The 21,645-nt window shown below is 54.1% G+C and overlaps 7 protein-coding genes across 7 annotated transcripts; 4 read left to right on the top strand and 3 right to left on the bottom strand.

The window, feature by feature from the left end:
• The first annotated feature begins 226 nt into the window (after positions 1 to 226).
• sec16 (COPII coat assembly protein SEC16) lies at positions 227 to 6,578 on the top strand. The gene is made up of 2 exons (XM_024819764.1): positions 227 to 5,824; positions 5,886 to 6,578. Exons 1-2 carry the CDS (start codon positions 556 to 558, stop codon positions 6,458 to 6,460), a joined length of 5,844 nt encoding a protein of 1,947 aa, XP_024675125.1. The 5' UTR covers positions 227 to 555; the 3' UTR covers positions 6,461 to 6,578.
• Positions 6,579 to 6,937, top strand: BDW47DRAFT_75422 (uncharacterized protein). The gene has a single exon (XM_024819763.1). It carries the CDS (start codon positions 6,697 to 6,699, stop codon positions 6,877 to 6,879), a length of 183 nt encoding a protein of 60 aa, XP_024675124.1. The 5' UTR covers positions 6,579 to 6,696; the 3' UTR covers positions 6,880 to 6,937.
• Positions 6,875 to 8,538, bottom strand: BDW47DRAFT_75430 (checkpoint protein HUS1 family protein). Its single transcript, XM_024819766.1, has 5 exons — positions 8,282 to 8,538; positions 8,105 to 8,223; positions 7,296 to 8,049; positions 7,142 to 7,218; positions 6,875 to 7,078 (listed from the first exon to the last, which is right to left on the bottom strand). Exons 1-5 carry the CDS (start codon positions 8,322 to 8,324, stop codon positions 7,052 to 7,054), a joined length of 1,020 nt encoding a protein of 339 aa, XP_024675123.1. The 5' UTR covers positions 8,325 to 8,538; the 3' UTR covers positions 6,875 to 7,051.
• Positions 8,539 to 10,305: 1,767 nt separating this feature from the next.
• BDW47DRAFT_75412 (GAS2 domain protein) lies at positions 10,306 to 15,008 on the top strand. The gene has a single exon (XM_024819762.1). It carries the CDS (start codon positions 10,576 to 10,578, stop codon positions 14,893 to 14,895), a length of 4,320 nt encoding a protein of 1,439 aa, XP_024675122.1. The 5' UTR covers positions 10,306 to 10,575; the 3' UTR covers positions 14,896 to 15,008.
• Positions 15,009 to 15,642: 634 nt separating this feature from the next.
• On the bottom strand, positions 15,643 to 18,959 carry BDW47DRAFT_100513 (GTPase-activating protein GYP7). The gene is made up of 5 exons (XM_024811452.1): positions 18,497 to 18,959; positions 17,044 to 18,421; positions 16,727 to 16,989; positions 16,353 to 16,671; positions 15,643 to 16,293 (listed from the first exon to the last, which is right to left on the bottom strand). Exons 1-5 carry the CDS (start codon positions 18,641 to 18,643, stop codon positions 15,947 to 15,949), a joined length of 2,454 nt encoding a protein of 817 aa, XP_024675121.1. The 5' UTR covers positions 18,644 to 18,959; the 3' UTR covers positions 15,643 to 15,946.
• BDW47DRAFT_100510 (uncharacterized protein) lies at positions 18,947 to 19,945 on the bottom strand. The gene is made up of 2 exons (XM_024811451.1): positions 19,582 to 19,945; positions 18,947 to 19,455 (listed from the first exon to the last, which is right to left on the bottom strand). The coding sequence occupies exon 2, from the start codon at positions 19,347 to 19,349 to the stop codon at positions 19,149 to 19,151; it is 201 nt and encodes a 66-aa protein (XP_024675120.1). The 5' UTR covers positions 19,350 to 19,455; positions 19,582 to 19,945; the 3' UTR covers positions 18,947 to 19,148.
• On the top strand, positions 19,940 to 21,342 carry BDW47DRAFT_100509 (aromatic ring-hydroxylating oxygenase subunit alpha). Its single transcript, XM_024811450.1, has 4 exons — positions 19,940 to 20,150; positions 20,207 to 20,359; positions 20,408 to 21,005; positions 21,093 to 21,342. Exons 1-4 carry the CDS (start codon positions 20,064 to 20,066, stop codon positions 21,212 to 21,214), a joined length of 960 nt encoding a protein of 319 aa, XP_024675119.1. The 5' UTR covers positions 19,940 to 20,063; the 3' UTR covers positions 21,215 to 21,342.
• The last annotated feature ends 303 nt before the right edge of the window (positions 21,343 to 21,645 follow it).

Here is a 21,645-nt window from a genome sequence, read left to right as displayed (position 1 = left end):
ATCTTGTCAGCAAGGGTTTTGTGCAGGCTTATGCCATCCATCCCATGACCAACTACGTCAATTTCTTACATAATCCACCGAGACAACAGCTTCATAACGGATTTAACGTACAGGTGGCCGTTTATCTCACTGGTGTTCCTCGTATTGACAGTATTGACCATACCGCATCGGGGCCATAATCCAACTCCCTCAATAATCAGGTGTCCAGTAGTCTATCTGTTCGGTCGCAAACTCTCCCAAGTCCCTTACGCTCGACTCTCTACTCTCCCCACCTGCGATGATGTTTCCTCTTTCCCTTTAATCTCGTCTTTCTCTTGCTTGTTGCTCGTTTCTTTTTCTTTTTCTTTCCTGTATTTCCTAGGACCGTGGATTCTGATTTACTTTAATTACTTGATTTCCTCGTTTCATGTCTCCCTAGCTCTCTCTCGTCTGAGCCTTTGCCGTTTGTCTTGCTGATCCTGAGGGTGAGCTGATGTCCAGACCAACGTGTCCTATTTATGTTTGATGGACTGCATGAGTGGCTGACCTCTGGCGGAGCTTAGATACCCAGCAAGCATGGCCCATAACGATGAAGTCGCCGCGTGGAACCCAGCCTTGCGAGCGGAGGACCACGAGGGTCCGGCGGAGACTGCTTCGGCCGACGCGGTCGCGGACTCGATAGACTCGACACCGGAAGACACTCCTGTTGCCCCGGATGCCTCGATCAGGGATGAGGAGGCAGAGGCGCCTATCCAATCCGCTTCCGCTGATACTGGTACACCAGAAACGAGTCCAGCTGGTTTGGTAGACTCCGAGGTTCCGCAAAATGCTGGGGAGAGCCTATCCCAGGAGGAAACAGTCGATACTTCGTCGACTCAGGATCAAGTGGCGCCACCGGCAAATATTGAGCATGAGCTCGCCCACGAGGTGGAGGAGTCGCAACGCGAGGAGCTGAAGAAGGACGCGACCGGTGCCGACTACGACCGGCAGCCACTTGACGAAACACTCGAGAGCTCATCTACCCACGACCAAGTGGCGCCGCCAGCGACTACTGAACACACAGAGCTCCCTCGCGAGGCAGAGGGGTCGCAACACGAGGAGCCGAAGGATGACGCGACCAGTGCAGAGCACGAGCCGCAAGAGCAGGAGGTTCAGTGGCCGCCCAACCCTGAGGAACCCTTGGCGTCGACATCAGAGAACGCACAGGAATTGAAACTCGCCAACGATACCACCCCTTTTCACCCGCATGTGGACACAAATGTACCTACGGCACCCCACGAGCCTTCTACAGACGATGGCCATAATTTCTGGGGAAGTCCTACCAACGGTGACGCCCAGGACGGTTTCTTCGACCAACTCAGGACACAAACGAAGCCAATCTACATGCCACCCGAAGCGGAGTCACGATTTGAGGAGGGTGTCCCACTATTGGATGGTGAGGTGGCCAGCCCAGTGGACGTGACCCCAAGGAAAGCGTCCCTGGGGAAAGGGTCCTCAGAGAAGGCAACCCCGGAGGAGGCATCCCCGGAGGAGGCATCCCCGGAGAAGGCGTTCTCAGAGACCGCGTCCCCGGAGAGGACATCTCCGAAGGAGGCGGCCGGGGATCCGATCAGCAATATTTTCAATGAGGATGACGATGAGGACGACGCTTTCTTTAGCGAGGTTCAGAAGTCCCCACAACAACCAAAGATCTCGTTGTCGCATCATATCACGCGCAAAAGCACGTCTCAGGTGCTCGAGTCTCTTGATATCCCTTCAGTGCCCCCATCCGATGACGTGACATCTCCGACGACCCAAGAGTTCAACAGTATTCTGGCAGCTGCTGCATCGGAGAACCAGACACAGAACCAGACACAGAACCAGGCCCAGGTCCAAGGTCATGATCAGACCCAGAGTCAGGCCAAACGTACTCCTTCGGAAGAGGATCTGGCTGCGGCGTGGGAGGCAGAACTTGCCAAGGATGAGAAAGACAGCCCTGACGAGGATCTGGCCGCCCGGTGGGAAGCGGCCCTTGACGATGACGATGATTTGCTGTTGGAGGATGAAACCTCGACCGCACCCCAGGAGACAGACAGCCAGCATGTCAATAACGTCGTGCCGGACGCTGGCTTCGGTGGGTTAAGCAGTCCCCTTGGCACCCCGCAGGGCTCTGTGAGAGCTAAGGCGCCGTCATCATACACGCCCCATCAGCCCTCGATTGCCGATCTTGTTCAAGGGGTTTCCCCAGCGGCTGTTCCTCAAGCAACCTCTGCCCCCCAGACCAGCTATTTTACCCAACTTCCCTCCCGGCCAAATATTGCGGCAAATAGAGGAGAGAGTTTTGCTGAGCGCCCTAAGGAGGGCTACAAGTCCCCGTACGATTTACCAGAGGATCTGACCCTACCTCGGAGGCCGCATGTCACTGCCAAAGCAGTGGTTACCCAGCCTGGGAACATGCCGCCGCCTCCCCCGCGCCAACCCAGCATCCCAGGGCCTCCGCCCAGGACCTCCGGCACGCCCACCCCTCCGTTGGCGGCGTCACCGTGGGTTCCAAGCCCGGGGTCCGAACTCCCGAGGCCGCCTCCTACAACGCAGTCTCGACCTGCGAGTTCAGGCCGGTACACGCCTGCCGTGAGTGCAGCACCACCGTCTTCTCACCCTCCTCCACCGCTGTCTCAGGCTCCACCGCCGGTCAACCCGTATGCCAGCTTTTCTCCCGCTTTGCAGCCGAATGGTACCGGTGCTGCCCCCCCTACCCAATCTCCGCTGCAATCGCCGGAGTCGCTTGATCCCTACGCCAGTACCTTGGCTTCCAATACGCTGGGCGCTCCTACCCCCCCAAGTACGGCATCGAGATACTCACCGAAACCACCCGGCTCGCACCTTGGAGCAAAACCTCCAGCATCCCCGAGATACTCTCCTGCGCCGCCACCATCTGCAGCTCCTCCTCCTCCCCGTAATCGTTATGCGTCTCAACCGAATGGGGTTCCTAGTCATGGGCCACCTCTGCCGTTTCAACCTCGCACGTCAAGCCCCCTGGCATACCACGAAAAGGTCTCGTATCAACCCCAAGGTCCGTCTGAGAACCATGCATTGCCAACGCCACCGGCCGTGGGGACACCCGCAAACGAGATGCATCCAGTTCCAAATGACTCCGGGACTGTCGGTGCCGCACCGCCTACCCACGTCGATCCTTCCCCGGGCACTTGGTCGCCAGGCGCCACTAAAGCTACCCCGGGCGTCCAGCAGCCAACTTCACCACCTAAAAACCGCTATGCTCCTTCAGCCTACGTCGATGAGTTCAGCAAGCGTGTCACCCCGATGGGTAGTCCGCCTCCGGTCTCGGTGCCTTCGGTTGCGGAGCTGCAGTTTGCTCCCCCTCGCAGATCACAAACGCAGTCTCCCGGCCAGCAAACGATGGGCCCACGATTGTCTGTGCCGTCGCTTGACCCCCAGCTAAGGCCTGCTTCTGCACATGGCACTAGCTCCCCGACCAAGGCCGTCAGCCCGTATGCCCCCTCGCAAGTGTCTGTGCACAACCGCACTGTTTCCCAAACGCTTGACTTTATCCCCCCAAGTGACGGACAGGAGCTGGATCCACTGCAACGCTGGAAGGGTGCGCCGATTGTCAAGTTTGCGTTTGGTGGCACTGTAACCTCATGCTTTCCTCAGCACATTCCCCGATACACAGCTGGCCAAACCGCGCCGAAGATTAAGCCAAGCCCAGGTGAAGTGAAATTAAGCCAGCTGAATGACTGGATCCCGGCCGCGGACAGCATTGTCCAGCATCCGGGGCCCCTGAGAAGCAAGTCGAAGAAGAAAGATTTACTGGCATGGCTTTCCAGCAAAATTGCGGCATTTGAAAACGAGGGCATCGCGGAAGCTGCCCGACTCCATCCGGACCCGCATAAGCGCCACGATGAAAAGGTCTTGTTGTGGAAGATCGTCCGACTTCTGGTTGAGCATGATGGAAATCTGGAAGGGTCCGCTGAAGCTAAAAGCGCCCTACGCACCATTATATTCCCGAACCTGCCGCAGAACACTGAGTCTGATCAAACATACGGTGCTGGTTTGCCGACGGTGAACCATTCCCCGAGCCCGAATGCTTCGTCACAGCCCGACGCTGCCGATCTTCGCTCGGTGGACAGCATCCGCAATAACCTTGTTGACGGTGACCGGGAGAAAGCTGTTTGGAACGCAGTAGACAACCGTCTGTGGGGCCATGCTATGATCATTGCGTCGACCCTCGATAAATCTGTCTGGAAGCAGGTGGTGCAAGAGTTCGTGAGACGTGAAGTCCGGTCCTCCACAAGTAACACGGAGTCGCTCGCAGCACTCTACGAGATCTTTGCCGGAAATGTCGACGAGAGCATTGACGAGCTTGTTCCTCCCTCCGCTAGGGCTGGTTTGCAGATGATCAGCAAGGTCGAGGGGCAGGGTCCCGCGAAGGGCGCACTTGATGGTCTTGAAAGCTGGAGGGATACATTGGGATTGGTGTTGAGTAACCGCAGCCCAGGCGATCACACGGCACTATTGGCGCTCGGTCGGTTGCTTCTGTCCTATGGCCGTGCGGAGGCAGCCCATATTTGTTTTATCTTCTCTCATGCCCCGGTGTTTGGTGGTGCCGATGATCCGCAGGCAGGGGTGGTTCTCCTGGGAGTTGACCACCAGCATCTGCCGTCCAATGGCTTGAATGATGATGATGCGATCTTGCTCACCGAAGCCTACGAATTTGCCGTTTCAATATTGGCCGGTTCACAGACGTCCACTTTCCCGCATCTGTTGGCATTCAAGCTTATCCACGGCTGGTCCCTAGCGGACCGCGGCCGCACATCGGAGGCTCAACAATACTGTGATGCCATTGAAGCAGCCTTGAAAGCTTCCACCAAACCATCTGGCTATCATAATCAGCAGTTGTTTTTCGGCGTGGAAGAGCTCAGCGCCCGCCTTCGACAAACAACTACTGATGCCGGTTCTTCTTGGATCTCCAGGCCGAGCATGGAAAAAGTGTCGGGCTCCATGTGGTCCAAATTCAACAAGTTCGTCTCGGGCGAAGACAGCGATGCTGTGTCGACCGGCTCCGGGAAAATGGGAGAGCAGGATGTCGGACCTTTTGCCAACCTCTCCGGGACCCCAACTGTGAGCCGTTCCCCGTCAGTGACGGATCTATATGGCTCATACCCTGTACCTCCCCCTCAATCGGTCCCTGGTAGTGGCCCTTCACGGTATCAACCTGCCAACCCATATGCCCCGAATCCTTCGCCCGAACACTTCCGTGGTGGAAGGTCATCACTCGACTCTCAGAGATCGTCTTCCTTCCAATACCCATCCGGGCAACGACGGGGATCCCAGGATCCAGCAACGCCGATCGACAGTAGCTTTTACCAGGGTGGATCGGCACACAATTCGCCGTCCGCTATGGGTTATCAGTCAACGCCACCTCAAACGTCTTATATGCCTCTTGCACCGGTCGATGAGGATACGGCAGCTCAATCATACCCGGGAGTGTCCATTGCGCCGGTGCAGGGATCTCATGGCACCGCATCATCTTACCAACCCACTGGCTACGAGCCCGTTGGTCAGCCCTTGAGCCAGATCCCGCCACCGCCAACCCAGACGGATGGCGGCTACATGCCCCCTTTCAGTGGCGGTGGTGGCTATGAACCCCCGTCGATCGACGCCAGTCCCCAGCCGGTGCCCGAAATCACGGAAGAGTCGGTGGATGAGCCGCAGAAAAATAAACCTTCCATCATGGATGACGATGACGATGACATTGCAGCTCGTGCAGCGGCAGTCCAGAAGGCCGAAAAAGAGCGCAAGGACCGGGAAGCGGACGAAGCCTTCAAAAAGGCCGCCGAGGAAGATGGTGAGTTCCCTAAAACAGCTATCCAGCAAATTTTACACTTACTGACCTTTATCGTCTACAGCCAAAAAGCCTGGTCCCGCGAAAAAGGGCTGGTTCGGCGGGTGGTTCGGCGGCGGCAAGAAAGAGTCGGACAATGCCCACCCCACTGGAGGTCCCATCCGTGCCAAACTTGGCGAGGAGAACTCCTTCTACTACGACACCGAGCTGAAGAAATGGGTCAACAAGAAGGATCCCAACAGCGCCACCGTGGCTCGTGCTACGCCGCCGCCCCCCAAGGCCATGCCTAGCAGGACCGCCAGCGGTAGCAGTGCAGCACCCTCTCAGGGAGGCGCCTCTCCGATGTTGCCACCGCAGGGTCGGCCTTCCTCGTCTGCGGGTGCTCCGCCGTCGCTCTCTAGCAGTCCTGGACCTTCAACGCTCGCGCCGCCACCTATGCTCGGCACCACTCCCCGATCGGTTTCGACCGGCGCCCCTCTGTCCACACCCCCGGATGCAACTGCTGGACCGCCCCGGCCCACATCGTCGCTGAGCCACGCCAGCTCCATTGACGATCTCCTCGGAGCGCCTACGGCGCGTAGAGGCGCCGGCCCGAGGGGCAAGAAGAAGGGTCGGTATGTGGATGTGATGGCGAAATAAAAGTACAAAAAAAAGAGTATTTCTACCCATTGTTGAGGGATTCTCCGTCGCCCAACCGAGCCATCTTTGGATCCTTCCACTCTTCTCTGCCTATAACTCTTGGAGACGACCGTGATCGCGTTTTGGTTCGAATCTTTCTACTACTATAGAACAGGACCTTGATAGGGCTTGCACCATTTGTGTCTTGCATACTGTGTGCCCTTTGCGAGGGTGCATGGCTGTCTTCTGAGGCGTTCATGCATGCTCTTTACTTTTTCTTTTGCCTCTTATTTTTCATTCTGTACTTTTATACGCCCTTACATACCATGAGCGGTGCTTTTATTTCCCCTTTTCATTTTCAACTTCATCCTCCCCCACCATTCATGTGCTTCCCTCAGTGCGATTATGATCCCCTGTTCTTGTTTCAAATTTCGAAATGATCGACTATTTTGGTCTGATGATTGTTCTGTTTTGGCTTTTGTTTGGCTTCGAGCATGATTTTCTAATCGTGCTCTTTTCACTACTGTAATAATTCATACCTTATACTAGTACCTATTCATGATATAATGTCGATGTCTGCGTGCGATGTGTTTACAGATAGGCTGGGCCGTGCTAGGCGGCGTATGAGTTTATATAGTACTGGGTGAGTTGGCACTGTCAGTCTCGCTGTGATGCTTTCGCATATCGAGGGAATGTACTCACCGTTAGACATGAGTCCTCGCCGTTCCAGCTCCCTGGTAGATAGACGTAGAGGACGAGGGCTGTTTCGTGGATGAAGCCTAGATATCATCCGAATTAGTCTGAATAGATGAACGGGCAAAAGCCGAACGAGTATAGATTTGATGAGGAAACTCACAAGCGACCACCTTCGGACTCAATCTCCCCACACTCAGAACCCGCCCCCAGTCCTTCCCATCTATCCGTACCTTAGCCCACCCAGCCTCATCAGCGGGATCAAACCCGCGCATGCGCTCACTGGGCAGCTGCTCAATTTCGGCCGGCGACAACTGTCCCGGATCCAGCGGCGGGTTGACTAGATCCGTCCAAACGCTTGAGATGCTCAGCGCATCGGTCCCGATCCCCAGCCGCAGCGACCCGTGCATGTTAGCCGACAGCTCCAGCTTAGGCGAGGCGGCCGCGGAGGCCGCCACATTGCTGCTTCCAGCCGAGGCGCGGGCATCGGCCGCCAACTTGGTAAAACGCTCGGAAATGCTCTTCAGCTGGAACAGACTGGGCAGGATGATGTGTACGTCCGGGTCGCGACAGCGCGGCTCGTGCAGTCCCTCCACGGCTGTCTCATGCAGCACTTTCACGGGGACTTCCTGCGTGATGACGGTTTCTCGCTCGCGGGGACCAGACCCCCCGCTTTCGGGCGCGGGCTCTCCTGCACTCGCGGAGATTCCGATCGCGTTGGATCCCGCTGTCCAAGAGGAGGCATGCACTGTGAGCGCTAGGAGTGGAACGTTGCCCTTTTTGGTCAGGCGCAGCTGTGACGTGGTCGCTGTTACGGCAGAGCGTAGGGCGCGGTGCAGGGCGCCGACGGGAACTTCGAGGTTGATGATGCCGGAGTTGGATTCCAGGATGTAGGTGGATTCCTCGAAGATGGCTTCCTGTTACAGAATTGAGTTTCTGGGCAACGGTCTTCTCTACAGGTGGGGGATATACCACTGGGAGTTGGGCCCAGACTTGGGTCCCTTGGTCGGGGATGATCGTGAATCGGACGACGCCATCCTCTAGGCGCATCCAACAGACTTTTCCCAGTGAGGAGAGGGATGCTGTGAGCTCTGTTTGGGGAGGTTGGTCATTTAGTGAGGCTGGAATAGGAATAGGACGGACACGTACTGCTGAACGTGGGAACGTGGGTTAGCTGAGTGCGAAAACGCATGGTGATGTCGCGCCTGCTGTCATGTCATTGCCTGTTGAAAGTGGCCTAGGCTGCGATCATTCCATCGTGAGGTGGAGTCATCGATTGGATTGGATTGATTCGATGTTGGAGCAGAGAACAAAAACGTCCGGCTTGTAATGTGATGGTATGGCGGGTTTGGTCCCGTGATTGGCTGGCATGGAGCTTGTGTGGAGAATTCGATGCTTTCCATTCCAGTCATCTTGATCTACTTCTATCTGGTACTCACTCTACTTACTCTCAATTGATTCCCGATTTCTCTGCTGATATAGGGATATTAGTGTGCTGGGCAAGGGACCAGAGTTAAAAATAAGTTTGGACAAGGATCCTCCAAGGCTGTTGCCTACTCGAGTGTACGGAGAGTATTCTGTACAGTCTAGAACTCAGCACCATGTCAATGCTAGTGACTTCCTGGTCAAGGGCTAGCCCCCTGCCTCAGCACTGCCTCTGAATCGAATCAGGTCTGACGAGCTGCTGGATTTAGAACAGTACCGTCATTGGTAGTTTGTTTCCCTACTGGGCTACGAAACAGTCAACTTTCCATTCGATCCGAAGGTACTCAGTACTGGTCCGATCGACTTTCGGAAACCAAGATAACATTGATCCATTTTTCTGGAATTCGGCGCTCCGTGGACCTCCGGGTGGTTGCGAAGTTCAAACAGAAAAACCAGGTGGTTTCAGTGGCAAACGTCCGATCTGCAAGGGGGGGCCGACGGCTGTCGATCAACGCCTCTTCTCCTTAGCCCTCACGTCGTTGTTATCGTAGGGGGTCGCAGAACCAGAAGATGGTTGAGTGAGAAACATTCGACGCTGTCGATACTGCACCTTCCCGGGTCGGGGGTCAAGCAAGGTTATACCCACCTGGTTCATGGAGTAAACAAAGGCATCATCACAAGATGGCTGGAATCTGTTTGTGCGGAAGAAGACAGACAGTCTCGTGGGAACGGATCGATGAGCTTGGACCTGCGCACATTCAAGACGGATTCCCCCATGCACAGGCCACAGAAACCACAGGAGAATTGGTCACGGAGAAAGACCCCTCTGGCGGCACCAATGTCGTGCAGCAACATCCTGCAATGTCCCCCGACTTCCCCCCTGACAGGTGTGGGAAGATTGGGGATCAGTTGAGTGGAGATGGAGCGAGACAAAGACAGTGTGCGCGCCAAACGACCACCGAGGGGGGAGAAAAATAACCAAAGAAATCAATAAGATACACCAGTCGGACAGCCAGAGCCAATCATCGGGATCACAGTGATCGACCAGAATCAATCTGCTGCAAATATTATTGGGGAGAAATATCGATAGTCTCCTGGACTAATTAGAATATTAATTTACTTGCAGGAGCCCAAGTCCCCATCTGACGCAGAATGGATCCTAAACCTCCCCTTTTCAGGCGATTAGGGACTCCACCGACGCGTCGCGGTGTTAAATGAGGGTGAGTATCAATGGAGTATCCTCATTACGTATCGGTACTCCAGCTAATTAACCCCCGGGAGTCTATCGATCTAGTTGGTGGTGGTAGTGTTCAAAGTGGGTTGCGTTGGACGCTCTCTAAGGCCCCATCAGGAAAGGTCCCAACCCGCTTCAGTTCCACTTGCTGTAAGCAACGGTTCGTTCGCTTCATCTTCTTCTCTTCCTCTTCCTCTTCTCTCCTGGTCGACCTTCTTTCTTTCTTTTTCTTCTTCTTCATCATCGCATGTACAACATCTCAATCAACGACACTCCTTTCTACCGCTGGACCTAGCCGATTTCGCCCGCAGGTCCCTCCTCCACGTCCCGTTTCTAAATTTATCCTCTCGCAGGGGCCAAACGTCTCCCTCGTTGTCCCTCATTCAGCGTGTTCAGCTTCTCCCAGCCAACGAGATTTCGATTTGAGTTCATCCGGTGTGATCTATCCAAACGGTCTCGCCTCCATTGTGTGGTCGGCTTTATTATCCTGCGTTCTTCCCACGTCGATCTCGCCAGACGCGGCTTTCATCGGATTCGCCACGCGATACCTCGGCCTTAAAACGGATCCATCGTACTGTGTCTCATCCTTCTTCTTGTGGGCGCCGGTGGAATCGCGTCTCAGCATGCTATCTTTTCAGCGGTTCACCTTCGCGCTGATGCTTGATACTGCAACTCGACCTCCGTCTTCGAAAACGCGTTAAACCGAGCGCTCTGCCCTCAGCTGAGAATTTCTTCGACATCGCCGTCCTCGGGACTTTTGCCCTCCCACCCTTCTTGTCTCGATATGGCCATCGATCCCGTTGGCATTTGTCGGCCTCCCGTCCAGCTCTCGCCCACAGCGCTTCGGACACCACCCCCACGAGCCCATTCCCCGGACCGATCGTCCGTGCCGAACTACCAGATCCTTGATCCCCTCCTCCGTAGTCTCTCCCCCGAATCCACGCTCAATGCGCTGTCCTCAACCGATGCCGTCCCTCGGAATGAGAAGGCGGCCCACGATATCCTGTCGCGAAGCATCTCCCAGGTCTCTCCAGCCGAACGAGCGCTGGGAATCCGCGCGGCCGTAGCGGCGCAGCATCTTCACCTGTGGTACAGAGAAATCCAAGCGTGGTCCTGGCCGAAGCGAGCCGATGTGCACCTGGGGAAGGGTTTTGTCCCCCCGACCGATTCCGCGGAGGAGCATTATGGGGGTCTTCCGACGGCTGTGGTCGCCGAACACGAAAAGCGCATCGAGGAGATTCGGGACGGCTTGGACGGCTTGGATGTCGATGAGCTGAAAGAACACGTGCTAAATGCCCACATTCCAGCGCGGTCTCGGCCGTCGTCGGCAAACAGTACCGTGTCTGTGCCGCCTCCCCTTAGTTATGTACAACTAAGCGACTTTACCACCGTCATTACCGCCACCATCCTCCGCGTTCTGCCCCTCCTATCGCGCCTGAATAGCCTTCTCGCCACGTGGGATGTGCGACTACTAGTCCTTCGCCAGGTTCCGGGACTCTTGCGAGGTCTGCACCGGGCTCAGTCAGAACTGGAATCAGCCTCGGCGCTGTTAAAGTCATCGGACCCCCCGGGCGAAGAGGATGTCCTGTATTCGAGGGCAAACTACCACGCGAAGCGCGTGGCCTTGGAATCCGCCGTCCTGTCCGCCGGTTGTAGAATGGACCGCCTCCTGGATGCGCTCGAGGGCCGAGAAGACTCGTTACCCGAAAGTTGGATCGATGACCTGGAAGCCATCGAGGCGGATTTTGGGTCTTGGGTCATGGAGGCGGAAAAACGCGCCGTCGAAAATGAATGGCGCCGCATGCTAGCCAACACCAAGAAGGACGCGATGCAGCAGGAATTGAGCCAAGGCTCGCCAGCTAAATCGATAAGCAAGGGCGAAGATGCGGAGCGATCAGTCCGTGCTGCTTCCGAGCCTGTCTTGCAAACCGCACGCCCTTCCCATATGGAAACCATCGTGGAAGAGGTTCTTAGCCCCGTTGAATCTGTTCGATCCCGCCAATGTCATGACTATCTGAGTGTTGCGCCTGCCCCAACCACGGTCGCTCCTAGTGTCCTCGAGACGCCCCCTTCTCCGTCCGATCGTTGCGCGCCCCAGCCCTCTCTCGAAGACCCAATCACGAAGCCTCGAGAATCTCCCGCTACTTCTGAGCCTGTGGTGGATAATGACGCCATTGCCGATTCTACTTCTGTGACTTCCAGCTCAGATTCCATAAATCCCAGATCCGTATCCTCCCCGCAATCACATGAAGACCCTGCTATGAAGGAGGAGTTAGATCTCTCAAATGACGACACCGATGCTACTAATTCCCCTACAACAAATACTCCAGACTCAAGGCCCACTGGTCCCGAATCATTTCAAAACGAGCCTCGATCCCGAGAGACGCCATCAAAGCCTGTCGTTCACGAAAGGGATACCACTCCCTATAGTCCTCTCGTGTCTGATGCTGCCCCGGCCTCGGAATTATCTAGAAGTCAGCAGTCCCCGGTTGATCGGAACACGACCGTTGTCGCGGAGCTTGCACCTGTCCTGGCGAATGAAGACAATGCGACATCGGATGATTCTTCGTTGCGTAACGAACCGGCGCATGTGGAAGAAACTTCGCTGCCAGTCGAGACGTTTTCCGAAGACTCTGTCTGCAGCATGAATGATGATCAGTCATCGTCTTCGGATCCCAACGAAGCGGAACGTACATCGGATCTTTCTCAATCGCAGCCTGCTGTCCACAGGGAACCATCCTTGGACCAGGAGGACTATGTCAGAGACTCCGAACACCAGTCTCCGCTGGAAAGTACTTGTCTTCCAGCGGTGCAGGATCAGGTCCCTCCCACCATTCAGACAGACGCTCATAGCGCAACGCAACATCCCGACAGCATCGCGAATGCCCTGCCTTCTCCCACGGCGGTTAAACCGGAGACTACTCCAGAGTCAGCCGCGTCTGGAATGGCCCAGGCCAAGGACAGTCCTCGTTCGCTCGATGATGCCCCCAATCAGTTGCATGTCGCATCGACCGACGAGGCAACAGCGCTGCCATTTGTGACAGCCCGAACCACGCCCGGTGAGGCTCGTGCCATCAACTTGGGCGCTCAGCGCTCTCGTCTGTCTGTTACTCCCCCGCCTGAGCGTCACCAGAACTCGGTGTCCCTAGTTGATGACAAGAAACATGAGACCGCCGCAGGCGACGGGCATGAAAATGAGGCTCCAAACCGGCGACCCAAGAAGCCACTGGAAAGCCCAATCAAGCTATCCACAGCCCGGCCAGATCGTACGAGTCTTGGTCAAAATATCAAGCCTCGCGTGCGGCGGGAGTCCAACATCTCCGCTGGGACCTCCGATTATCCCTCGCTGGTGTCTAGCCCAGACATTCGGGAACCGCGGACTACGTCATCAAACGGAACCCCTCTTGCTTTACAGACACCCCCCCACATTCAGCCTAACTATCGCGCAACTAGCCCTACGCCGCCGAAGAGTGCTCACACGCTGCGGGAAGACCGCCTGGTCCGCCTCGACAGCCAAAAGAGGACCCCCCCGACGGCATTCAAACACAACAGAGCATTGAGTCTTCCCCTTGAGCGCTTCATCAACGAAAGCATGAATTTCGACTACGACCCCGAGAGTGGTGACGATGCGGACACTTCTCCAGCCGCTCAAAGAGCCACCAGAGCGTCTGCTGATCTGTCTTTCCAGACGGAGCGACGGCCAGTAGACTCACCCCACCACAGATCGTCGACACCGACAAATGGTCCTCGGCGTCCCGCCAGAGGTCGTCTGGAGCCTCCTCTTGAAGAGACTACGGTGCAAGGATCGGTTAACTCCCACAAAAAGCTCCTCAATCCCTGGGAGCACAATAAAAACGCCTTTGTTAAGAATTCTTCATCTGAGGCCACGCACCCAGAACCCGCCGTTGCCAAACACTCGACTACCAAAAAATTGCGGAAACAGCTGACAGCTCACCCAAGCCTTGAAAGCATTGGTTCATACAAAACTAAATCGCGGCCCGCTGAACAAGCCCCGGCGTCTTCGGCACGCAAGACAGGCTCCCGATCCTCCACTCCCACCAACCAGTTGAGGAAACCACGAGACCATCTGGATGAGAAGATCAGCTCTATCCTCACAACCATCCCCACACGTATTCGTCTGATGTCGTCCGAAGAGCATCCCAATGATGGCCGTTCCGCGAGCTCGTCCCTGCCCCTGAAGGCAAGAGAGCGCTTCCGTTCCGTGTCCCCTTCGGGCCCTCCATCGCGCAGCAGCACCCCTGCTCCCTCCCTCATGCTCACGCCAGCAATGCCACGCAGAAGACTGTCTCATGCGCCGGAAGAGGGCTCCGTGAAACTTTATCATCTCCACCAGAACGGAAAGTCTGCCCCAACCAAGCTTTTCGTGCGAGCTGTAGGCGAGAGCGGCGAACGTGTGATGGTGCGCGTTGGGGGTGGATGGGCCGATCTAGGTGAATACTTGCGAGAGTATGCGATCCACCATGGCCGTCGCCACGTCTCAGAGACCCCCCGCGTCGAGGTTGAAGGGATATCCTCTCGCGGTTCCACTCCAACTGGCTCCCCAGGGAATAGATACAGTCCTAGTGGCAATGGCCGCACCACCCCCTCTCGACCGCGATCCGTCATCAGCAACCGGCCCGCATCGTCGCTAGACGTCCGCAAAAAGCGGCGTCCGTCTAACGTCTCGGACGTCACCGATTTCAGGGCCGCCAGTGCCGGGGAAGCCCTGAACCTGTCCTTTTCTCCCATGTCGTCTGTCTCGCGCAGACGACTCTCCGTGTCTTCGAACGCTTCCTTCGGCGCTACATCCTCTGTAAGCGAAGCCCGCCATGGCTCTCCTGCGGTTCCCCTCGGGCTCGCGGGCCCGACACCCCGCTCCAGACAGGTCTCGATGACTCCTGAGAGTGAGGCGTGGGTAGAGGACGTCCTTGGACAAGCCCGACGAAGCTCGTCCCTGAAGCCTTCCAGATGCAATGCACCACCCCAGGAGTCAGAACCCGTCCCAGTCAAAGTCCCGAGTTTACCAAAGTCTCGAAGCATCAGTGACATTGGCAAAGCTGGATCAAGCCGACGAATCGCATTGCGAGGGCTAGGCAACCGGTGATTCCGACATCTTTACATTTCCCCTTTATCATCCACCAATACCTACCTCCGACCTCTCTTCCCTCAGTATCCTCCTCCATTCCTCATCTTTTTTTTTCCTCTCCGATTATTTCTGTGTCTACTAGCCATGGCGTTTGCTGGTCACAGGCTGTTCAGGTGAACCGTATTACTACTACATTGGGTTGCGAAACAGCGGGTTTTCTTTTTCTTGCATCTTTAGTCTTCTTCATTCTCGGCAGGAAAGGAGCATTTTGCATGGCAGCCTCCCTTTTTTTCCCTTCCTACAGTTGGACTTTGATCTTTCTGGATTCTTGTCGCATTTTTTTAACTTTTCTTGTTGCATTTTCTTATTGATCGAGTTACACACTGTCGCATCCTCTAGCATTATCGGAAGTTACTGCTTGTCCTGGGACTGGGATCATACTTTTTTTGCATTCATATCTGAGCAGCATCATTTTTTCTTTGGCTGGGGTCATTTTGGGTTGATTCTTCTTTTTTTTTTTTCTTTTCAAAACTGTTCAGATATTTAGATACCCTCCGGTTAGGCTTTGTGTTCATTGCACCTTTTGGTTTACTTATTATTTTGCTTTTTGTTTCTTTCTCGGTAGTTAGTAGGTGGACTAGGGATCTAGCATAAATTTGCGGGGCTAGCGATGCATAGCAATCAATGAATCCAGACATGAACATTCGAATGAGTTATTTTCTTTAGTTTATCTGTTGTAGTATGAACTGAATACATTTCATATCATCTTGTATCAGGTAGTCACTCGATTAGTTACTATGACTTAGCAATCTTAAGACAGCTTCGTCATCTGTCTTGTCTTGGTCATTGTGCCATTTGGTCATGGCTGAGAGGGGAAGAGAAAGAGGAAGAAAAAGGCATGGTCACATTAATATTGGGAAAGAGAAGAAGACACGAATAGGTGGTCAGTAAGTGTAAATATCATCAACCAATAACGCCGGTGTCCCAAATAGAGTCAAATCCTGCTTTACCGCCCAGTAATAAATATCCTAGACTTCATTCGTTTCAAAAGGGAGAGTATCGAGGCACGCTAAGATGGTTCCGAAGACGGAGTCTTCCAGAAAAAGTCCTTGCGAAGTAAGTCTCTGAGCTCCGGCGAGATGACCGCTGGCTTTGATCCGTCCTTCGGACCTGACCTGGAAGGCCCCGCGTTGACGCTGCTGCTGTGGCCGGTGGTGCGGGGCGGTCGCTGAGGTGACTTGCCTTTGTTGGATTCGGCGGGGGCGTCTTGGATGGGTTTCCGTTGGTGGGCGGTCGAAGGGGCAGGGAAGTTGTTTTTCTTGTCGATGGCTTGGACGGCGCGCTCGAAACGGTGGAAGATAGACTCCGCGCGGGTGAGGATCGGGACGAGTTCCATGGTGTTGGAGAGTTCGTTGACTTAGCATTGAATGTTAGTGAAATTTGATACCGCTGCTTGCTGATTGTATGCCACTTACTGTATTTCAGGACCTCGTCAAAGTGCTTCAGATGATCCATGATTACGTCGCGGTGCTTCTCGAGGATTGCCATGGCAATGAATAGGTGAAAGCTGCTGGAGAGGTAATCGGTCCATAGAGCCTCCCAGAGGCGCAATACGTCGCACCATTCAAACTCGCGCTTGTACCAGACCAGGAACATGCGGAAGAAAAAGAAGAAGTTGGTGCTGTCGGCAGACTGGAGGTGAAGATAGAGCTGGGGATCCATGAGTTGAACAAGGTGGTCTAGGGTCAGAAGTTGCGCCCGCATGCCGGACTGGTCGCGGAGGAAGTTGCGCTCCTGTTGGACGGCGTAAGTAAAGTGTTTGAACAAGGCAGTACATTCGAAGCCATACCATCCGGTCCATGAATCCGACAAATCCCCAGAATGCCACGGCATCGTCCTGCATTACCGCGTATATAGGTGCCAGCATATCACTCATGCCTTGTACGTAGCCAAGGTCAGGATTGTATTCATTATACGTCAGGAGCATATCTTTCATCTGTTCAAGGTGCACGTTGGTTCCGACATCTGCAAATGGAGAATCGGGATCGGGATGGGGAATGTCTTCCCCTGCGAAGAGGGGGATTGTACGATCGGTACGGTGGACATCCTTCTCTGTGAGATCCGGTTATTAGCATTCAGTACAGACTCCAGCGCTGACGATCTTACCGATGCGATTTCGTTGTTCCTTCCAATAGTCGTGCTGCTCCGGATCAGAAGAACCATCGATCATCCTCTCCCACCAGGCGCCCTTCAATCGAATGTACTCGTCGCGCTTGGAATTCATCAACGCTTGCCGCTCGTCGCGGCTACTGTCCCACGTGTACACCCCGAGAAGGAAGAGCCAGGCTTCTTTCCGGACCCCATCATTAGGTTCTAAACCGCCGTGGAAGATTCTCTCTTTGACCTCGTCCACTGTCACTTGCAGTCGGCCGGTATTCGGATCAAAAAACTGCACCCATTCCTCCATAGTAAGAACCTTGCGCCGGTCGTTGATCGACATCATCCCCGTCTCCATGTCTAGAATCTCGAAATCGCCCACCGAGCTGTTTTCCATCTCCAAGACATCTTTCGCGGTCCATATCCGCTGGTTCTTCTCCCGCTCACTCTGCTCTGAGAGGCTCATGGCCCACCGGGCAAGATAAATCCTAGCGCTGTCGAATTCATCCTGTAGCGTTTGGATCTCTGGGGTTTTCATCAGGCGACGGACCTGCGGTGGGATCATTTGATTATCGGCAATACCGTTGGCGGTTCGTCGTGTATATGTGGTAATCTTGCTTAGCTGTTCAAGCACCTTCCACCGGGTCTCCTTGAGAGCCTTGGTAAAAGGGTCCATCCCTGCGTCGTGTGGAGTGCTTCCACTCGGTTGGGTCGGGTTCGCAGGCTGGCCCCGACCTGTTGCAACCGATCCACCAGCCGTGAGAGGTTTCCCAAACGAAAGTCTGTCCTCGTCGGACGGGTTGATCAGGTAGACGCTATGGTCAACGGCAGAGCGCTGTACCTCCACATACTTCCGCAGCCAGCGCAAGACCTCATCGCCGCCCCAAAACACATTGCCGTCTTCCCCGAATGGGTCAAAGTTCTCTCGGGTCCTCCTCTTCTTTTGTAGAATAGTCGACTCGCATTCTGTGTCATGGAAGAAGAGCGCGGGAAAGCTATCGCCGGCCCGGGTATTGATCACGAGGCTACCGAACCACCACCCCAGACTTGGAGGACGCACGAGCAACGAGTAGACTTCGGATAATGGCACGGCGAAGGCATAGAGACCAATAGTGTCCCTGTAGTTCGTCGTCGTGGGAAGTGGAGGCACTAGGTATTTTTGTCGCGGCTCCGAGGAGTCATCTGACAGATCAACCTTGACATAGGTACTGTACGCATCGCCCAGGGAAGACTCGGGAACCCAGGCCAGGAGATAGGAGGAAGTATCAGAATTATTTGGCGGACTCGCAGATCGAGACTCCCCTAAAGGAGCCAAGGGTCTTTGTTGGATGAGGGCGATAAACCCGGGGATGTTATCTTTGGAGGACGGAGTGGGATGAACATAGACCTATACAATTCGAACGGATTGATCGGATTCATCAGTAAAGGCGCGCGGAAGACAGGATCGAGCTGCAGAGCGTACCTTGCTTTTTGAGAATAAGAGCTTCACTCCTCTGCGGGTCTGAAGATGGGAGATTGTGCTGTAGTCACCTTCATCCTGGTCACTGATGTCGTAAAATGACGCAGTGGGGGACGCCGGAGGGGTGTATTTGGGCCCAGTACCGGCCATACTGGAAGCGAGAGATAAGTGAGAAGGATGCTCGGTCTGTCGAGGGATCAGAAGTTGTTCATTCTATAAAAAATCTGTAGAGTACGCGAGGCGGTGTTGATCCAAATCGGAGGAGAGATGGAGAAGAATGAAGGGAAGGAAATGAGGCAAAACGACGTAATCCGGTCGATCATCTTATCCTCACCTGATTGCGGCATGTGATCTCCGCTCTTATCAGTCTGTCTGTTCAACCTCAACCTGGTCAACAATCTACCACTTGTTGTTTAAATGATAGGGATGGTACAATGAATGACTTAGTTTTGGTGTTGGATCAAGAAGTCTTCCGGAATATGGAGGTTCTATCGCGAGATCCATTCTTTGCCACCGGTCAACATAATGAGCCTCCAGGCAGCAGCAATCCATCCATTGATCCACCAGTTACCAGTCACAGCAGCCAGTACGCTTTTCCTATTCTTCTTACCCTGGAAGATCCAAGGTTTTGGTCCAGGGTTTTGATGTAGTAGGATCAACTGTGGACTATGTAAAATGGCTTGGTGGCGGACATCCAAGCCAACACCAATAGTCTGAAGACTAGAACAACCATCAAGCAGCTCAACTCAACATCGATTAATCTTCTGTGAGAGATTATCTGACTATTACTGACCTGCGTGGAAGGCAGTTGAACTTCTTCGTGTACGTTGAACTTGTGATACTTATTTTCATCCATTGACCAAAACCTAGAGAATGACGTCCCTGTTCAGCACTCAGCAAGGCATGTGCATACTTGATCAATAGAACATGCGAAACCTTTCAGATTATATCGATACTTCAGAGTGAGTACGCCTGCGCATTTGCATGGCTTGACACAGGTCTTGTCGGATATTATGTCAATGCCTTGACGAGAAAATCATGTCTTGCTATCGGGACTCATAACCAGTCTGATACTTGGAGCAACCTAGAGTATCACGAACAAGACCACAGTCATCACTCGCACTAGATTTACAGGGCTTAGTCTCCAATTCCCCAAGAAAGCTCCCGGACCATAATTCATGCTGTAATGTCGACAGAACTGCCTACATCGGTAGGTCTATCATGGCCCGTATCACACGCCTTGGATAGGTTCCAACTTCCAACCAGCGCAATATATCGGTTTGAAGGTGAAAGTAAACTTAAGCTGTTTCCTCTCAGGTTTGATCAATCCATCAGTCACATAAGGATGTTCGGGATCTTGTAACCGCTTCAGGAAATGATACGCCTGGCCAATGGGAGATCTGGATGACCGGGATGGCCTCAGACTGATCTACAGGAGATAGATACCGGGCCGTTGGACTATATATATTAGTCGACATTACAATGGACTCGATTGTTTACTGCCTGGTCATACAAGCAGACTTGTCAATGTGTTTCAGTCTGAATCTGCAGTTTGAGATAACTGACCACCATGTCTGAGCTCGCCCGCACCCTGCCAGCATCCTGGTACTGCAGCTCCCAGCTGTATCAACTCGAAAAGAGAGCGGTCTTCATGAAGGTCAGTCCATCTAATCCGAAGTTGTACGGTAGATGTTCCTTCTCATGCGTCTATAGTCATGGTATCTTCTGGGCCCAGTGACCAGGTTCTGCAAAGTTGGAGAGAAAATCGAGTATGAAGTGGCTCAGCAGCCCATCGAGGCCTTCCGAAGCTCTGGAGAGACACCTGTTCCAGGCGCAGAGGAAATCCAGGTGGTGTGCGCCAAAACGGTGGGTACAGTGAAATTCTGAATGCGCTGGTCTGACGAGGAACCGCAGGAGAAACCCCGTCGCTTCCACATCACAAACACCGGCCTGGTCTTCACAACGGTGTCAGATGATGCTCCCAGCTTCGATGAATTCTTTCCCGACCTGGAGCCGCTGCTGTCCAAAGTGGATTTTACCCGGCTGCCCTATAAGCGGAGCATCAGCTACGAGGGGCGTTTCAACTGGAAGACCATGGTAGACGGCTACCAAGAGTGTCTTCACTGCCAGTACACGCACCCGTCCTTCTCGGTCTACTACCCGCCGACGACGTACATGGTGCACAACCACAAGAACTTCTCGCAGCACATTGCCGATCCCAACAAGGCGGACGACGGGCTGTTCCTCTACTTCTTCCCCAACTGCACGCTGAATGTGTACGGCGGGGGCATGTCGTCGTTCCGCGTCTGTCCCACCGAGGACCCTAATGTGACCCGCATGGAGTTCGACTACTACCATAAGGAGTCGGGCGACAAGTTCGAAGACTACTATAAGTTTGTGCGCCAGGTGGCCTTGGAGGACTTCGAGCTGTGCGAAAAAGCCCAGCACAATCTTGGAATGGGAATCTACACCGAGGGCATACTCAATCCGGAGAAAGAAAATGGCGTGTCTCGTAAGTATATCTTTGATTTCTCGTTCATTTCTTTGCCATAACCTTTTCTTTGAGACTATGTTGGATTATATCAACTAACGGATGAAGACTATCAAAACCGTGTCTTTGAGATGGTTCGTCAGCAGTACACGGAGGATCAAGAACGCCCCGAGGCTGACCAGTTGACTGTGTCAGAGACGTATTCTGGACACGTCAAAGCCGCTGCGTGATGGACAGATAAGCCCGAAGGAATCATGGGGGTCACGATTACTTAGTCTTTAGTCATGGGAGTAGCACTGTAACTATCTTTTCAGGTCCTAGATATGATAAGAATGAAAGCAGTCATTTACCAGATTGATATTGGAACGATACATACTAGGTAGACAGCATCGATTGAGCCAAGTCCCCCAGTACAACACTTGAGCAAAACGAACACTGGAAAACCCCTCCCGATCTGGCAACACGATGAGGGGCAATTACCATTTGCTGTCTCCAACTCTCCCGGTGGGCCCATAACTGTCAATGCCATTCACGGCGGAGATGATGATCTGCGCCTTTGGTTGAGGTCTGATATCGCTCAGCATCGTCGAGTTGCTTAAAGCTCCCCTCATGCCCACGACGTATCTTCCACACTCACGACCATCGACGTTCACAGTAGCTC

The sequence above is a fragment of the Aspergillus candidus genome (assembly GCF_002847045.1).
Source record: "Aspergillus candidus strain CBS 102.13 unplaced genomic scaffold BDW47scaffold_6, whole genome shotgun sequence".
Taxonomy (NCBI): Eukaryota; Fungi; Ascomycota; class Eurotiomycetes; order Eurotiales; family Aspergillaceae; genus Aspergillus; species Aspergillus candidus.
Note: the sequence above shows the minus strand (reverse complement) of the source record. Positions and strands in the feature narration are given on the sequence as shown.

What these genes read in the sequence shown, in the direction of transcription:
- sec16 (XM_024819764.1), top strand. Translation starts at nt 556, where the DNA reads ATGGCCCATAACGATGAAGTCGCCGCGTGGAACCCAGCCTTGCGAGCG. An exon ending in AAAGGCCGCCGAGGAAGATG is followed by an intron (nt 5,825 to 5,885) that starts GTGAGTTCCCTA and finishes TATCGTCTACAG; the next exon opens with CCAAAAAGCCTGGTCCCGCG.
- BDW47DRAFT_75422 (XM_024819763.1), top strand. Translation starts at nt 6,697, where the DNA reads ATGCATGCTCTTTACTTTTTCTTTTGCCTCTTATTTTTCATTCTGTAC.
- BDW47DRAFT_75430 (XM_024819766.1), bottom strand. Translation starts at nt 8,324, where the DNA reads ATGCGTTTTCGCACTCAGCTAACCCACGTTCCCACGTTCAGCA. An exon ending in TCTGGGCCCAACTCCCAGTG is followed by an intron (nt 8,050 to 8,104) that starts GTATATCCCCCA and finishes ATTCTGTAACAG; the next exon opens with GAAGCCATCTTCGAGGAATC. An exon ending in GAGTCCGAAGGTGGTCGCTT is followed by an intron (nt 7,219 to 7,295) that starts GTGAGTTTCCTC and finishes GATGATATCTAG; the next exon opens with GCTTCATCCACGAAACAGCC.
- BDW47DRAFT_75412 (XM_024819762.1), top strand. Translation starts at nt 10,576, where the DNA reads ATGGCCATCGATCCCGTTGGCATTTGTCGGCCTCCCGTCCAGCTCTCG.
- BDW47DRAFT_100513 (XM_024811452.1), bottom strand. Translation starts at nt 18,643, where the DNA reads ATGGCCGGTACTGGGCCCAAATACACCCCTCCGGCGTCCCCCACTGCG. An exon ending in TCTTATTCTCAAAAAGCAAG is followed by an intron (nt 18,422 to 18,496) that starts GTACGCTCTGCA and finishes CGAATTGTATAG; the next exon opens with GTCTATGTTCATCCCACTCC. An exon ending in GGAACAACGAAATCGCATCG is followed by an intron (nt 16,990 to 17,043) that starts GTAAGATCGTCA and finishes CGGATCTCACAG; the next exon opens with AGAAGGATGTCCACCGTACC.
- BDW47DRAFT_100510 (XM_024811451.1), bottom strand. Translation starts at nt 19,349, where the DNA reads ATGGATGAAAATAAGTATCACAAGTTCAACGTACACGAAGAAGTTCAA.
- BDW47DRAFT_100509 (XM_024811450.1), top strand. Translation starts at nt 20,064, where the DNA reads ATGTCTGAGCTCGCCCGCACCCTGCCAGCATCCTGGTACTGCAGCTCC. An exon ending in AGAGAGCGGTCTTCATGAAG is followed by an intron (nt 20,151 to 20,206) that starts GTCAGTCCATCT and finishes ATGCGTCTATAG; the next exon opens with TCATGGTATCTTCTGGGCCC. An exon ending in GAAAGAAAATGGCGTGTCTC is followed by an intron (nt 21,006 to 21,092) that starts GTAAGTATATCT and finishes TAACGGATGAAG; the next exon opens with ACTATCAAAACCGTGTCTTT.